Source organism: Lissotriton helveticus, chromosome 5_1, assembly GCF_964261635.1.
Source record: "Lissotriton helveticus chromosome 5_1, aLisHel1.1, whole genome shotgun sequence".
In the NCBI taxonomy this organism is placed as follows: domain Eukaryota; kingdom Metazoa; phylum Chordata; class Amphibia; order Caudata; family Salamandridae; genus Lissotriton; species Lissotriton helveticus.
The window spans coordinates 1,406,540,081-1,406,555,408 of NC_136065.1; the positions used below are offsets into that span (position 1 = coordinate 1,406,540,081).

Genomic DNA, 15,328 nt, shown 5'->3' on the forward strand with positions numbered 1-15,328 from the left:
AATGGCCCTTTAAATAAGGCCTTTCTTTTGGGCCTAGTTGGAGGTAAAAATAAGAAAGTCCCATCACTGCCTGCAGGTTGCTGCTTCCACCAGGACAGTAGAGAACCTTCAGGCACTGATGAACGTGTCCTGGTGTTTGCAAAGAACACATAGACAAATTTTCTATATTGCATGCGGGACCAGCCCATATCCCTTATCCAGCTCAATAACAACAGCCGGATCCAAATAGATCCACCACATTTCCAGCATTTATTCTAAAGCTAAAGATGGAACAGTAAATTTGCGATCCAGGTTATTTTGGGGGAAAACTGATGAGCTAGAGTTGGAATAGTAAATTAACTGCATGAGTCTGATGGGCATTGTAGGAAATCCGCCTTTTCTGCCTGGTAACCCCATTCTATTAATCTTTTACAGTGCCCTATATTTTTGCTGACCTTAGAAATCAGTGCACGTTACCCTTGCTAAACTGTGGTAAAGGGCCTGTGCCTCATCTTTAAATATGATTGAATTGTCAGATTACTAATTGGTATAGTATATGGTACAGAATGTACCCAGGGCCTGTAAGTTAAATGTCACTAGTGGACTGCAGCACCTATTGTGCCATCTACTAGAGTGACAGTGTAAAACATGGCTTCATGTCTACCACTGCCACCTAACTGTAGCAGTTTAAATACTGAAATTCGACCTGTCAAACTATGCTCTTTTGACAGGTCAAAACATATATTTTAAATAGTGATAGCTCAGTCCTATGTAGGCCTTGTAGTCCACAAGGCAGGGTGCATGGGATTTTAAAGTAGGCCCTGTAGAAAGTTATTGTTAACATGTCCTTACAGTAACTAGCATCCAAAAGCTATTTTTTTAATGTTGCAAGTCTAGCTATCCTATGTAGAAAAGCAAGATGCAGAAATTCTAATACTATATTTCTGGAATGTGACTGGCTAGACTTATAATTATACAACTATTTTTTAAAAGTTATTAAAAATCAAATTCAATGGTGAAGTCGGATTTTTAATGATTAGTAAGGAAATATAACTTTGAAAAAGTTACCTTTTTTCATGCCTAAAGTTTCTGGAGGTTACTTTGCATTTGCTCTCAAATCTTTTCCAGCCACTGATGAGCATTTGAATAGTTGTGAAAAAGGTGTTATATCCTCCCCAGAGCAAACAATAAGCTAACCAGAATGTGCAGAGATGACTCCTCTGAAGCTCTCAGAATGTGCAGGGTGGGGTCTGTGAACATCTTTTCCCGACATTCCAGTGTCAAATCCTATTTGAGTGTCAGAGCCTTCTTGACAGGTCTGCTGGATTTACATATAACCCTTCGGGGGGCACTTGAAGGGCAAAGATAATTCTTGTGTATCCAAGGTCTGGTTGCTGAAGGCCCCTTCTTTGTTGCATTAGACATCTGTTTCTGGGTTTTACATATAACACTGGGGGTGCACTTAAAAGGACAGGAGGAAAGGCAATTCTTGTGTATCGACTGGTTGTTGATGAAGCCTGTTCGGTTTGACCAGGCTTCTATCTTTGGGTTAGTTGTGGGTACAGTGGCTGTCGTAAGCTGTATTTTGCTGTTAGATATGAGAGGGCACTAAGAATACAATGGCGCATGTCCCACACAAACACACACAGCCCTCAGAGCCCAAGTTTAGTGTGGCCGAAGACTTTCTCCATCTTGAAAAAGCCTAAAGTGCATAGAGGGTAGGGTTGGCCCCAGGAACTTTTACCTCATTTGTTAGGGCATGCCCATTAGTCATTCCCACTCACTAGCTCATGCCAGGCATAAATATGGCACCTCCCAGATACCCACTTAAGAACAGTTTCTGGAGTTGAGGAAGAGCAGAAACGGACAGCACATGCGGCCTATGACCTTGGATAAATCCTTAAGGTTTGGGCCTGCTTCCAAAGGTACGCATGACAAATAAATAGACTCCAAAGGTCATATTGCTCACTTTCTGTTCAAGCTACAGGGATACAACAACCTAAAAGAGGCCTTTCCTGCAATGGTTCTGCTGACCAGTGGCATCTGGACCTGGACTGGGTCCTGCTGTTGGCCTCTGCCTGAAATCCATTGAGTCTTAATGTGTCTCCCCCTTAAGCCCTAAGTGCTTTAGATGTGTGCTCTCCGGTGGTGGAATGAAGTCAGAAGGTAATATCTTTGAACAAGATTAACCGTGGTTAGCCTGAAAGTGCGCCTAGGTCCTGGTCTACTGCAACCACTCAAAACCATTGGCACTTCATGCTTCTTGGTGCTATTCTTACTTAAATCTTTACAAATTCATATATCCGGTCCTTCATATTGGATTGTTGTCATTTTGGTGTCATTTTGTTTAGTAAATGTTGCTCACATTTTCTGATTTGTTTTGGGATTTTTTTTGTTTTGCATTTTGACTTCATTATTGTTTTGGTATTGCACAAATACTTTACACATAGCGTCTAAGTTAATCCTGTCGGCTCTGTGCCATAGCTACCAGGGGGCAGAGCTAATGTTAATTTAGTGACTTTGAGGGTTCACCCTGACAAGGGTTGTGTTTATTCCTGGAGGTGGAAATCACCCAGTCCAAATAATATTCCAATGTCTTACAGTCATCACCCATTTCAATCCTACTAAAGTCATTTTTAACTGCAGGTACCAACTGTTACGAGCTCTAAAAACTACACAAAATGGATCTGCAACATCCTTCTTCCATTAAAATAAACATTCACTTTCACAACTTGTTTTACATTTCTAGAGAGATATAATGAACTATGAAGAAATTACTGCAGAGCAGTGTCCTTAAACAGGCTTAGTTTTATAACAATATTTTTACCTTTTTTTAAATATTTGATTTCACCTTGACTTTGTTCCTGTTGGTTCAACATTTATTGCAATGTTCCAGTTCTGTGAGCAGCTGGTGCCATTAATCTATCATAAGTAACTATAGGATGTGCACAACACATGACATCATTGTCAAATAGAGGGACTACAACATAGGCCCTGAACCCAGAGAAAAAACTGTTAGCGAGCAGCGCTGACAACCGAAGACCAGCTGACAGCTCAAACTGTTCCTGTGAATTCAGGGTTGTCCAGGCCAGATTCCACCTTCCAGCCACACCGCATGCTTGACAGACTTTTTCATGGTCAGGCAGGCTTTCCTTCCTCAAGAAAATGGCCACCCATGTCATTAGCTGCTGTATTGTAACATTTATTCTGTAAATTCAACCTGCGACTGTCTGCCATGTGAGCATCCAAGTCCAGAACAACTTTTGCAATTTTGAGACAAACCTGATGCTGACCTCATAAATCGACAACTAATTACAACTTATAGCAGTGTTTCCCAAACTGTGGGCCGAGACAAAGTGGTGGTTCGTGAGCCATTGTTGGTGGGTAGCGAAAGTCCAATCAATAAATAAAGATGCCATTAAATACTGCATTTATCTTGTCACATCTGCAGGCTATGTCTTTTGACTACTGCGGATGAAGATTTTTTTTAATATGGGAATTGTTATTAACAAACCTCTCTCACAGTGCAGTCAGAGGAAAAAATGGAACAATCTTGCTGGGGTACAGTGAGCATGAAAGGGATGCTGTTGGATGTCTTTAACACATAACAAAATGTAAATGCCTGTAAAAGGACTGTGCACAATTATCTGTTCGAAAAGCAAAAATGAAGCACTTTTTTTTGTAATTCTCATGTGTGATGAAAACAAAGATTTTAATAGGATCAAAACAAATCAAGACACTTGGTGATGATAAATGATAAATATTCACTGAAACCCGATTTCCACACATTATCATTTGTGTGCAATATAGCTTTATCAGTAAAACTATATCTGTGCAGATTTAGTGGCCATTTCAATGGGAAATATGCTGTCTGTAGATGAAAGTGCACTTCCACCCGACGCTTTGGTTACATTACAAGATCATCTGCCTCATGTCCATTAATGCTAGGTGGGTCGCAAACGTTTGTCATTATAATAATTGGGTCATGGTTCTAGAAAGTTTGGGAAGCACTAGCTTATATGTTAATGTCCATAATCCTCTCTTGCTAGGGCAGTAGCCTCCACCGGACTGTAAGGAGATGGTGTCACAAACTCCACCCCTTGAAGTATGACTGCACAGCTACCAGCAAGGAGCACTCAGCCAGGCCATCTCACGGATGGTAGCCACCGAGGCTGCGTAGACTCGCGGTACTCCAGCGACCAAGACAAAAAACTGTTTACCAGTTGAACCGCGCTCGCCCATTAGATATCTGGGTCAGGTGATGAGTGGAGCACGGTCGAGTCAGGAATTACTTGCTTCTGGGCTAGCATATACATGTTTTGGAGCCAGTTAAGGTGTTGCCAACTACTTGACACATTTCCAGGTTGCATACCAGGATACTCCCAGAAAGAGCAGACACTACACTTAAAAATAAAGAACAAAGGATCTGAGCCATGAAATATCTTGAAAAAAAACACACGCAATCTCAAAACCCAGCAACGAAAAATGCCTATAGCTTTGAAGACGGATAATTATTTTGTAAATCTACGGAGCTTCTTTTTCAGGATGTGTCATTCATTTATTTATTTACAGTATATCTGTATCTGGACGTGGCTGCAGCACTGAAATACTCAGATTTGATTTGAGCAACTGAGGTATCTTAAGTGAGTGAATTAGGCACCTGCATTGTTTTACAGATGCCCATGTCCTGAAAGGAGGACATACCCTGAGCGAAGACTGTACATGGCCTAAGTGAAACGTGCAAGTAAAATATGTCTCTTTAAAACTGTTCTGATGTTGTCTATATTACTGAGCAGTTAGGTGCTCACTGCTGAGGTCTGTGCGTAACTGGCATGTTATTTATTCAGATTTCAATAGGAACAACACAGCCTATTAAATTGGGTAATAATAGTACCAGTTATTCACACCATTAAGAAATGACACACAATATGGTAGCATGCAGAATATACACATGCAAATTATTATTATTATTATTATTATTATTATTATTATTATTATTATTATTATTATTATTGTTGTTGTTGCTGCCGTTTTCTCCAGAAAGCAATCTCTTTGGTGTTTATTGATATGGCTTCCAGGTTTCCGTTTACACCACGAAAATTCTAGGAAGTGCTGTCGAGCAGTTCTTAGCTAAAGTCAGCTCCTACAAGTCTTTGTGCTTAATATCATCCATATGGCGACAGGACACCTTTAAATGCTGTGGCACTTAAGCAACAATAGGGCATAAGTACTCAAATGTTATTACGAGGAGTGGACAACAATGCGTGAAATACCTGGCTGAATCACAAAGCGATGCTTCATTTAGCGGAATGCATGCCATGGAAGTCTCTGGAGGGGCAGAGCCTCCCAATGGCAGTTCTTCATTGATATTCCTTGGAAGTAAGTCTTCCTGTGCTATTCTGTATCTTCTCTTTCCACTCTGCTGAATGCTGGTCCCTGCTGCCTAGTGGTGGCTGTGAAACCTGCGGCGGGCTTAACATACCTGCTCTAAACTGCACTGAAAGACCAAAGCCAGCCAGCCTGACTATCTCGAGGTGGGCTCGAGGGGGTAATTGCACAGGAAAAGGATGAAAAAATGTAACATATTCTGAAGAGGCAGTGATAAAATATTCCACTATATTCATAATGAGCCACACAGACGTTACCATCCCCAGGAGTGTCGCATGTTCCTTGAGAATTGTTGGGAAAAGTTATTTCAGATCAGTGTATTTTCTGTACTATTTCCCTGAAAAACTGGAACCAAATCTATAGTAATGCTAGAAGTATGAATCCGGGTATGCAATTTCACATTGGCTATTTTCTAACTTTGATTGTAGGGTTGACAGTATGGCAAGTTCATTTCAGCTTTTCGTACACCCCCACCTGTTTCTTGTGCAAAAACCTGTGTCACAAGTCTTTCACCAGCACGCTCACTGATTAGAACATGTGGACAGTAAAACAATCTATAAGCACTTTTTATTTTAACAAAATACTTTTTTCAAAGTTTTTTTGATGTGCTGGTTATAATTTCCAGTTTTGTGTTACATGGAAACACAATCGATTACAACTGTAAATTGAGTCGTCCAGTGCACTACATAGCTGTAGGCCTTTGATCTCTTGAAACTAAGAATAATCAATATCTTGGATGTAATATGTGCTGCACCCACTCAGGGCAATCTGTTTCCAATCAGAAAGTTAAAAGTAATCTATCAATTAAAAATATAAGTTTTTGAGTGATTCAGTGCTTCCACTTTGGTAGCTTATTGCATTTCAAGAAAAATCATTTGTCAGGGACATATGCTTATCTAATACCTATGTAGAGATAGTAACATAGTCTTACGTGTATGGCAGAATATCTGCCTGCCCTGTAGGGTAGCCTGACTCTGATTTCAGCTTTCTGTTGTGGTACAGTCTGTTCAGCACACACATGTATGCTTGCACTGGCACAGGCATACTGACAAGGGACTGGCCTGCTTGCTTAAAGACTGTGTGCCTCCATCGTGGTTCTCCACGCTTCTTCTCCAGACTGGACCATGAACACTGCACGTACTCAAAACACATCACTGGGACCTGCACTCTCAGCAATGGCTGCAGACAGCAAGATCTGCACCTACGCCATTTACACAATTAGAAAGCAGGCACCTCCTAGATTAACTTAATCTAATTATAACCCTAATTCCCCGCATGCCTTCCCTCCTGCAGACACACCCTTTCCAGTCTTGGCCCAGTCACATCTGAACTGTGCAGAGAGACTGGATGGCCTAAGTTTACAGCACGGTCACTCCCCAATCCCCCTCTTGGGTTGCCATATCCCTTTCAGCCTCATCATACCTGGAACATGCTGTGCTTCTATTCCTAGACAGTCTCTTCTCCTGCTCGGCCAGACTCACACCTTCCCTCTTTCAGCAGACAGGCAGGTGTCTGTGCCCTTGAGCCAGACACTCTGCTTCTCCAGCAGAAAGTGGTCACTTCATTTAATGTCATCTTCACCTGTGATAGACTGGCTATTAGGCAGACACCAGCCCTAGTTGAATAGCAGTGTTTCAAATAGTCTTTGAATGTGTCCCTTCCTTGGTCAGGACTCAAACAAACTGCTCATTTGGATCCGAATTTCCTTCACTTTTTCTAGCCTGGGTGTTGAGATACTGCCAAAGGTTTCAGAGTTGGTTGGACTTGTATTACTTTCATATGTATTTCCGGACTTCCCAACCTTTGTGCAAAGTGATGTTTCTCAGTACAGATAGTAATGGGGCTGGCTCTAACCAGGAGTACCCAAAACATGAGCACAGTGAATTGTGAGTTCTCTGCACCTGGCTGTCATGAACTTTCCTGTAACAGTAATCAGGAACAAAAGGGCAGGCCCTGCCTAGAATCTTCATCAGTTTCAAAAACAAAAAATACAGTCCTAGCCCTTAACCCTACTATTCACCAAATGACAGTGCTCAGAAAAAACTAATTAGCAGTCTTTGCTAACAAGGTCTTTAAGACATTTTTAAGGGTAGCCCTTCTTCATCCTCTTCACTTCAATACCCCCTCCAGCCACAGGAATGAAACCAATACAATCCACCCGCCTGTGGAATCTATACTTACCCTACATCTTCTGCCATGCTAAAACAGTGGCATCCAAAATGAATACCACTGGTATCAGTACTCAGACCTTCACAGAACATCTGTTATACATGAACTGCACATTCACACATACTCAACATGCAAATGGAATCTGTATTCTGGGTGTCAGAAAACAGTGGAACTTTAAATGAGAGAGGTCGAGAGAGGTCAGTAGACTGCATGCCACCACCATGGAATGTCATTCTTCCATAGAGACAATAGTCCACTGGCTGCTCTAAGAGTACACTTGGTGCACTTCTCCAGGACACAGGGAGTGGCCTGGTCCTTGCATTGTCAATGCACATTCTGGGCCTTTTAAGCACATGCTAGATTAGTGTGACACGAAGGCCAAAACAAAGGTAAGATACCAGTTTAACATAGATTTGGGCACACATGGAAGGGACACATACCCTTTTACCATGCATGGGATATTCCTGTCTCAACAACATATCTTGCAGTCTCAGGTGAGAGAGAGCAGTGCTCCACAAATATTTTTGGCTTAACCAGCAGTGCTACCACCCATTCGCAGAGACCTTATAGAATCAAAATGCAAATGGGATATAACAATCCTATAGGCACTGGCCCCAGGCTGCAGGAATAACAATGTATAACAGATGGCCACTGTTAACCTTGGCTTAAATCAGCTCCTACTTTTCCCACTCACAAATAATTCCCTTGCACACATGCATGCACACACACACTCACTCAAAGATCTGAACACAAACTCTCACAGATAAACAACCTAAACTTTAGTTTTTATGGGGTCTAGGGTGCTCTTAATGTGTTCCTGAGTCCTCTGTACCAGGTCAGCCTCTGCAACTCTAAGCCATTTCTACAGCACAGGCTGAATAAGGAATAAGCAACGGTTTCCATTATTAATAGTATGAGAAATTGGGTTATTTGTTGGGAGGGGGGACCTATTCAATCAGCAACCACAATCCTTGTCTGGGTGAAGTACAGGCAAACCCCAAATAAACCTGTGCTCAACTCTATGGTAGCTTGGCACGGAGCAGACATGCTTAACTTAGAGGCAATGTGTAAAGTATTTAAGCAGCAATTCAAACAAAAATAAAGTGAAAACACAACACAAGAAAAATACCACACCAAATTAGAAAAATAGAGTAAAATGTATAAATAAATCAAGACTAAAACAACAGAAATTTAGTAAAGATATGCGATTTTAAAGATTCAAAAATCCCAAAATGCCACTCGTGGCTATCTGGACGTATGAGACCCGGAGAAAATCATAAGTTCAGGCTGACCACAATGGAGCCCCGATCGGTCCCAAAGAAAAGTTTCCTTCTCGGTCTAGCGCAGAGATTTCCATTCATGGTGGAGGGGGCTGTGGGGAGCAGGAAAGTGTTGCAGATGGTTGTCAATGAGGTGCGAAAAGCAGGCCGTAGTGTTACGGATGGTCATTGCTATAGCACAAAGAGCCTGGCGTCTTTGCGAGGTGGTGGGCCAGAGCTTTGTGGTGTCACTTCCCCCAAATGGTTGATGTTGTAGCGCAAAGGGTCGTGCTTACAGAACTTCGCGTTGGCAGGCTATGCACGTGAAACAGTTTTGCCACCAACAGGCCTGCTCACGGGTCCCCTTTGAAGTGCACAGGTTTCCTGCCTCCTCTGGCCTGACTCCAGACTCAATACAGGGGGTATGCAGCACTTTGTGTGAAGGCAGGACACAGCCTATTCAAGTGATGGCCCAACCAAGCACACCTAAGCTCTCTATTGTGTGTGGCTGTCTAGGAGTAAAATTCAAAGCCCAACTACCAACTTCACCCAGTTATGTGACTCAGAGACAGGCTCCGGGCACTGAATGGCCTAGGCAGGGAAATGCCATCTCTTTATAGGTGCCATTTTCAAAATAGTAATTTAAAGTCTGACCATAAGAGATGATTTCCTTTACAATTCCAAAGACACCAAACATGAACTGGCCACCTGTTCCCATTTGGAAGTTACAGCTTTTTAAATGTAAGAGAACTCCAATGTAATCCTATGGGAGAGGTAGACCTTGCTGTAGCGAAAAATGCGAATGTAACAGTTTTTCACTGCCAGGAAAAATAAAACTTAAAAGTACATGTCCTTCTTTTTAAATGTCTTTCACCCTGCCGTCTGGGATGTCCAGGGCCTACCCTAGGGGTAACTTATATGTATTAAAAAGGAGGGTTTGAACCTGGTAGAAGGTTTATTGTGCCAGGTTGAAATGGCAGTTTAAAACTGCACTCACAAGCTTCAATGGCAGGCCTGACACATGTTTAAGGGGCTACTTAAGTGGGTGGCACAATCGGTGATGCAGGGCCCAATAGTAGTATTTAACTCACCACCTTACCTGGGATTTACAAGTAAATAAAATATGCCAATTGGGAATAAACCAATGTCACCATGTTTAAGGAGAAGCACAAGCACTTTAGCACTGGTTAGCAGTGGTAAAGCGTGTAGAGTCCCAAAAGCCAACAAAAACTGGTTCTGAAAACGGGGTGAAGGCAAACATTTGGGGATAACCCTCACTTATATCTCCTGTTTGAATAAAAATTTACAAATTTGCAGACCAGAAGAGAGTATATTTGAAGCATTTTTAGTTCTTTGGATTATGGGTCTACCATGTTTGTGATATAGATTATTAGATATTATGTTTCAGTTAGCCTTTTGAACTTGGAACCTATGTCCCGTCATACCACGCAATCCAAGCACCCGCTGAACAAGAAGCTTGGTCACACAGCATAACCACAAGTTATACGTTTTTTCTTAAATATATAGAGTTCAAGAACCAGTAAATCACACCAAACTACATTAACACATTAAAATAAATGTCATCAAAGCTCGTGTAAATGTAATTTTGTTGGGTGGGTGGGGGAGATTGTAGATTGCAGTCCTCTTCTTCCTAGGACCAGCGGCCAGCAGCCAAAGACTGTAGACTCCATTTGGCATTTAAACACACCAGCTGTGACTAGTAAACAGTGGCGTAACGCAAAATGATGGGGTGCCTCTGCACAATGTGACAAGGGAGCACCGAGTCTCCCATATGGTACACATATTTATTGGCCTTAGCCTGAATTGGTACCCCTTGAAGGGTGAGTGCACTTGAAGGGTTGCACACATTCCCCCTCCGTGCCACCGGTACTGCCGGGGCCTTTCTTTGGCCCTTAATAGCAGACTACACAGTGATTTTCTCTGAGATGACGCCCCAGGTAAGAATTAATGATCGTGCACCACACACCCTTTGTGTGCTTCCCCCCGCTCACCAGGGTGTAAACTCTCTCTTGCAGTAGCCTCTGTGTATGCTCTCTCCCTCATTGCCCTCAGTGTGAGCTTTCCCAGTATCTTTGAGTGCGTTTTCGTCTGCAGCGCCATCTGCAGAAGTGCCTTATGTGTGAACATCACTCAGTGGGCGGGGTCCTCGGAGTGTACTGTCTTGGATGAAAACTTCCAACAGTGATTCCCTTTAAGTAGGGGTTATCACCTGTGCCATCTTTACAGATTCCTGTAGGACTGCCGTCAGAATGAGCTTCCAAACAGTCCCTGAGTGATGACAGAGACCTATCCACAAAACGCTTCTTTTCAAAGTTCCAGGTCTGCTCTCATTGGTGCTCTTCGCTCTGGGGAGTAGACAAGCAACCACAAGCCTCCCCAGCTGTGGTCCGGGGCTGAACCCTAGGCATAGAGTTCCAAGAGCCAATATGTAATCCTGTAAATATTCCACTGGGCGGAAAATCTGCCTTTAAGTGAGGTGGAAATGTGCATTTGCAAATTTCATTTTTTTTTCTGCACAGGAAAATAGGCTACAATGTGAGGAAACGGTCTCACTGCCGATTCCCATCCTGACATCACACGTATTTCAGCCCTTTAGCAGCAACTTCACAAGGGCTTCGAGAGTGAGAACCATGCACTTTGCATTTTCACTTTCAGACAATCTACCTTTCTTGCTGCTAAAACTAAATGCCCAGCAATGACAAACCCCCAGTAAATTTGTGCGATTCTAACATTCCACCTATTCTTAGTCTATGAATCAGGATGTAGAAAGAATTACAAAACCCTTTTTGAGCAAATTTCCTTAGGTGAACAAAAACGTTTGTGAATCGGACTCTTGGTACTAAAAGCAAAGAGTGGGAAAATGGTTAAAGGTAGGAGTAAGGACCTAAGTGTACACATGGGAAATTAAGGGGCTCATTATGATCGCGGACGAACTTGAGTCCCTCCGCGACCATAGAGTAGGAGGGAATCTCCGCATGGCCTGCGGAGTTCCCTCCTGTCCGATTAGGATGTGACCGCCACCCTGGCGGTCACATCCTCTATTTTTAACATTGCGGCGGGTGCGGCTTCAAGCTGCACCCGCCGCAAAGTTAAAAATGCATACATTGCATTTGTATGCAGAAAGCGGCAGGCACCGTGCGGTGCCTGCCGATTACTGCATACAAATGCAGGGGGGTACCATAGGTACCCCCCATGTGCACCCTCCACCCCCCCTTCACCCAGGGGGCCCGCAACGGGCCCCCGCAGTGAAGTTACACATGCTTTTCCACGGCGTAAAAGCCGCCGTGGAAAAGCATCTCTTTTACGCCATCCTAATATGGCTGGCGGTGTCTGATAGACACCGCCACCCATGTTACAGCGTTTCCGCCGCGGTTGTAAGTCAACCGCGGCGGAAAAGCGGCGGACTGAAACCAGGACCCACCAGCCATCCTAATGTGGCGGTGGGTCTTTGGTGGGTCCGCAGAGGATTTTCCGCATCCTCCGGGCCGGCGGTGGCTTCCGCCGGCCTGGAGGATGCGGAAAATCCTCCATCATAATGAGCCCCTTAATCTCTACCCACACCAATGGTCCCAAGTGCACGGAAGTGTACAGAAAAGACTGATTTACTATTGCATCTTTCCTTCTCTGGTTAAAGTCACACACCACGCCTCTGTATTTTTCTTTTGGCGTTTAGATTTTACTAAAATTAAATGTGTAATTTGTTAATCTACACCCACCCTTTTTCATTTAATGGTCTGCTGTTGTATCATTTACATTTGTCCTCCAACCACAGCATACAGCAAGGGGTCAGTTCTCGTCACAATGGTTTAGCTCTCTTCAGTGGTAGTTAGTGGCAACCTTCTCCCAATTCACAAGGTCCAACTCCACATGCAAAGTAGCTCCCTTCAGTGACAGGTACTAATATGGCAATGTGTGCATTTTGACACCAAACAATGGGTTCGATTATGATGGCGGACGGACCTGCGTCCGTCCGCCTCCCCCGAGGTGGAGGGACCATCCGCAGGGTCAGCGACGTTCACTCCGTTGGAATTAGGATGTGACCGCCACCCTGGCGGTCACATCCCGTATATTTAACATTGCGGCGGGTGCTGCTTTAAGCAGCACCCGCCGCAAAGTTAAAAATGCATGCTGTGCAAAGTTAAAAATGCATGCAGTGCCTGCCTCATTGTGCATGCAACTGCAGGGGGGTACCATAGGTACCCCCCATGTGCACCCCCACCTCTCCCTTCAACCTGGGGGCCGCAACAGGCCCCCAAAGCAAGGACCGTATGCCTTTTCGTGGCGGCATTGCCACCACGGAAATGCATAGCCCCCAGCACATCCTAATATGACTGGCGGTGTCTGATAGACACCGCCACCATATTAGAGCTTTTCTGCCGATGTCGCAAGGCGACCGCGGCAGAAATGCAGCGGACGGTCTTCCCGTCCGCCACGGTCCCCCCTGCCATTGTAATATGGTGGGGGGGAAATAGGTGGCGGACGGGCAAGAATGGCGGACGGATCGCCACCGCCTGCATGGCGGTGGCGATCCGTCCGCCATCCTAATTGACCCCAATATTTTTTGCTTTTCTTATTTTGGAGAGAGTAGGGCAGCTCCCACAACAATACATTTACAACACAAATTACAAAACAAAACAAGACAAGCAAAGCCAAATGTCTGGCATCCAATGCTTAGCCATGGTTCTTTGCATATATGGAAGCATTTGAAGAACAAAATATTATATATATCTTACTCATCCTGATAATAAAGTTCGACGGTAAGCTGCCACAAGTATCAAAAAATTAGAGAGGACTTAGGGTGGCCTGGTATATGGAGGACACTAGGAATGCATTCACAGTATGCTTTCCAAGTTCATTTTTTGATTTTCACAATATCTTAGTCCTTCTCGGCTACAAAATTAAGTTTATAAAATGTCATTGACACAACAAGATCCCTGCTGCTTTCTTCAAAGGTCCTTTGCTTCCTTTGAACTGTGTTCTTTTAAAAAATCATCCAACATTTATATGTCCACCCTACAGTTTTTCATTTTGTAAATGCACAAATTACGCAAATCTTATGACTATATGAAACTGTACGATGTCTGCTATCATCTGGTAACGAGTGTACTCTTTTTATTTACAGAGCCGTGAAGGATGTTGCAGTGGTTTTCACAGAGGACAACCATTGGAGGGAGACAAAGCTCGAGGTGTTGCGAGACTTAAAAGCGGAAAGAATGTTGAGGTTGGATCTGTCCAGTTTGCTTTGATTTCATGTCCTCTACTTGCAATGACACTTAGGTGATCACGTAGATGGCCACCATGCATCCAACGGGAAGCACCGAGATTGGTTTTTCCCGTTCAACGTTGCACACCCTCTCGCGCAGCCAATGCAAAAACATTAAACAGAAGATCTCTCAATGGGAAGTAAAGACCAAAGAGGCTTGCAAGACCGACAAACTGATTCTGAGAGATTTCGGGGTCAGCTTTGACTATAATAACTCTCATGCAATTCTAAACAGAAAACATGGTGATTCGGGACATGGCAACAGGTTGGGCCTGGGAAAACCAGACATTCTTGACTTTCGGGAAGTAAACAGCCACTCTAGTCACTATGATAGGGAAGACAGTGGCATTTATGCCCAAAATGAAGGATTAGAACCTGTGAGTGAGGAAACTGAATCAAGCTCAGTTTTTTCTCTGGAAAGTGAGAATGAGAACTTGAAATATCATTTGTTGGATCCAGAAAAGGAACTTCCCCCTGGAAATTTTTACACTTCAAGAGGACTGTGGAGGGGCGTGGAAATGAACTCCTGTGAGGAGAATGGGGGTTATATGTATGACTTGAAAAGAAAAAGGGAACGGTGCAGTTCTACCGGCAGAGAGCTCAGCGCAACGGTGTTACTTAACCAATGTAGGTTAAATCAAACTCTTACCATGAAGAGCATGGAAAATATTTATTGTGACACCGGTGGGTTGGAAGATGAGCCATCAATCAATCCTTTACCTAAACCACAAAGGACGTTTCGATACACAAATCATGAAAATGGTGACTGTAGATACAACAATCGTGTCAGAAAAAAGTCACTAGATGGGACTCTTGATGAGCCGCCTGCACCACGACAGCGAAATACTGAAAGAAAGAAATTTGAAAACAGAAAAATAAGGCCCCGATCTAAAAGGCAAGTCGTGATAAGCCATTTAACTTATCTGTATGAATTTGTGTTCTCCCAGCATTTTAAATATCTTTTCATTGTGCCCAAGACGGTCTTAACTTTATCACAAAGTTCTATCATGTTTACACGAATTGACAGTCGGCTCTCAGTGATTAGAAATATAACACTCTCCTTGAAAAGTTTGCAAATTGTTCATTGCCACGGTGGTGTTCGAACAATTTAATTGATGTTTTTCTAGAGGAAAATACTAGATTAATACCCTTTAAGAAAAGTTTTATTAACTTTCTTATTTGGGATTTCCAGTTCAGGTGTCAGTATAGTTACAAAATTCCATCCAAATATTAAGTCCGAATGATATAG

General features: G+C 43.3%; 1 protein-coding gene across 1 annotated transcript in view; it reads left to right on the forward strand.

Annotated features, from left to right (window-relative positions):
• Positions 1-15,328, forward strand: part of DENND2C (DENN domain containing 2C) — a 354,222-nt gene that overhangs the window by 92,464 nt on the left and 246,430 nt on the right. The window contains exon 2 of the mRNA XM_078644389.1: positions 13,939-14,974. Within this exon, the coding sequence (XP_078500515.1) occupies positions 14,106-14,974 (869 nt within the window). The 5' untranslated portion in view covers positions 13,939-14,105. The remainder of the gene's footprint in view (positions 1-13,938; positions 14,975-15,328) is intronic.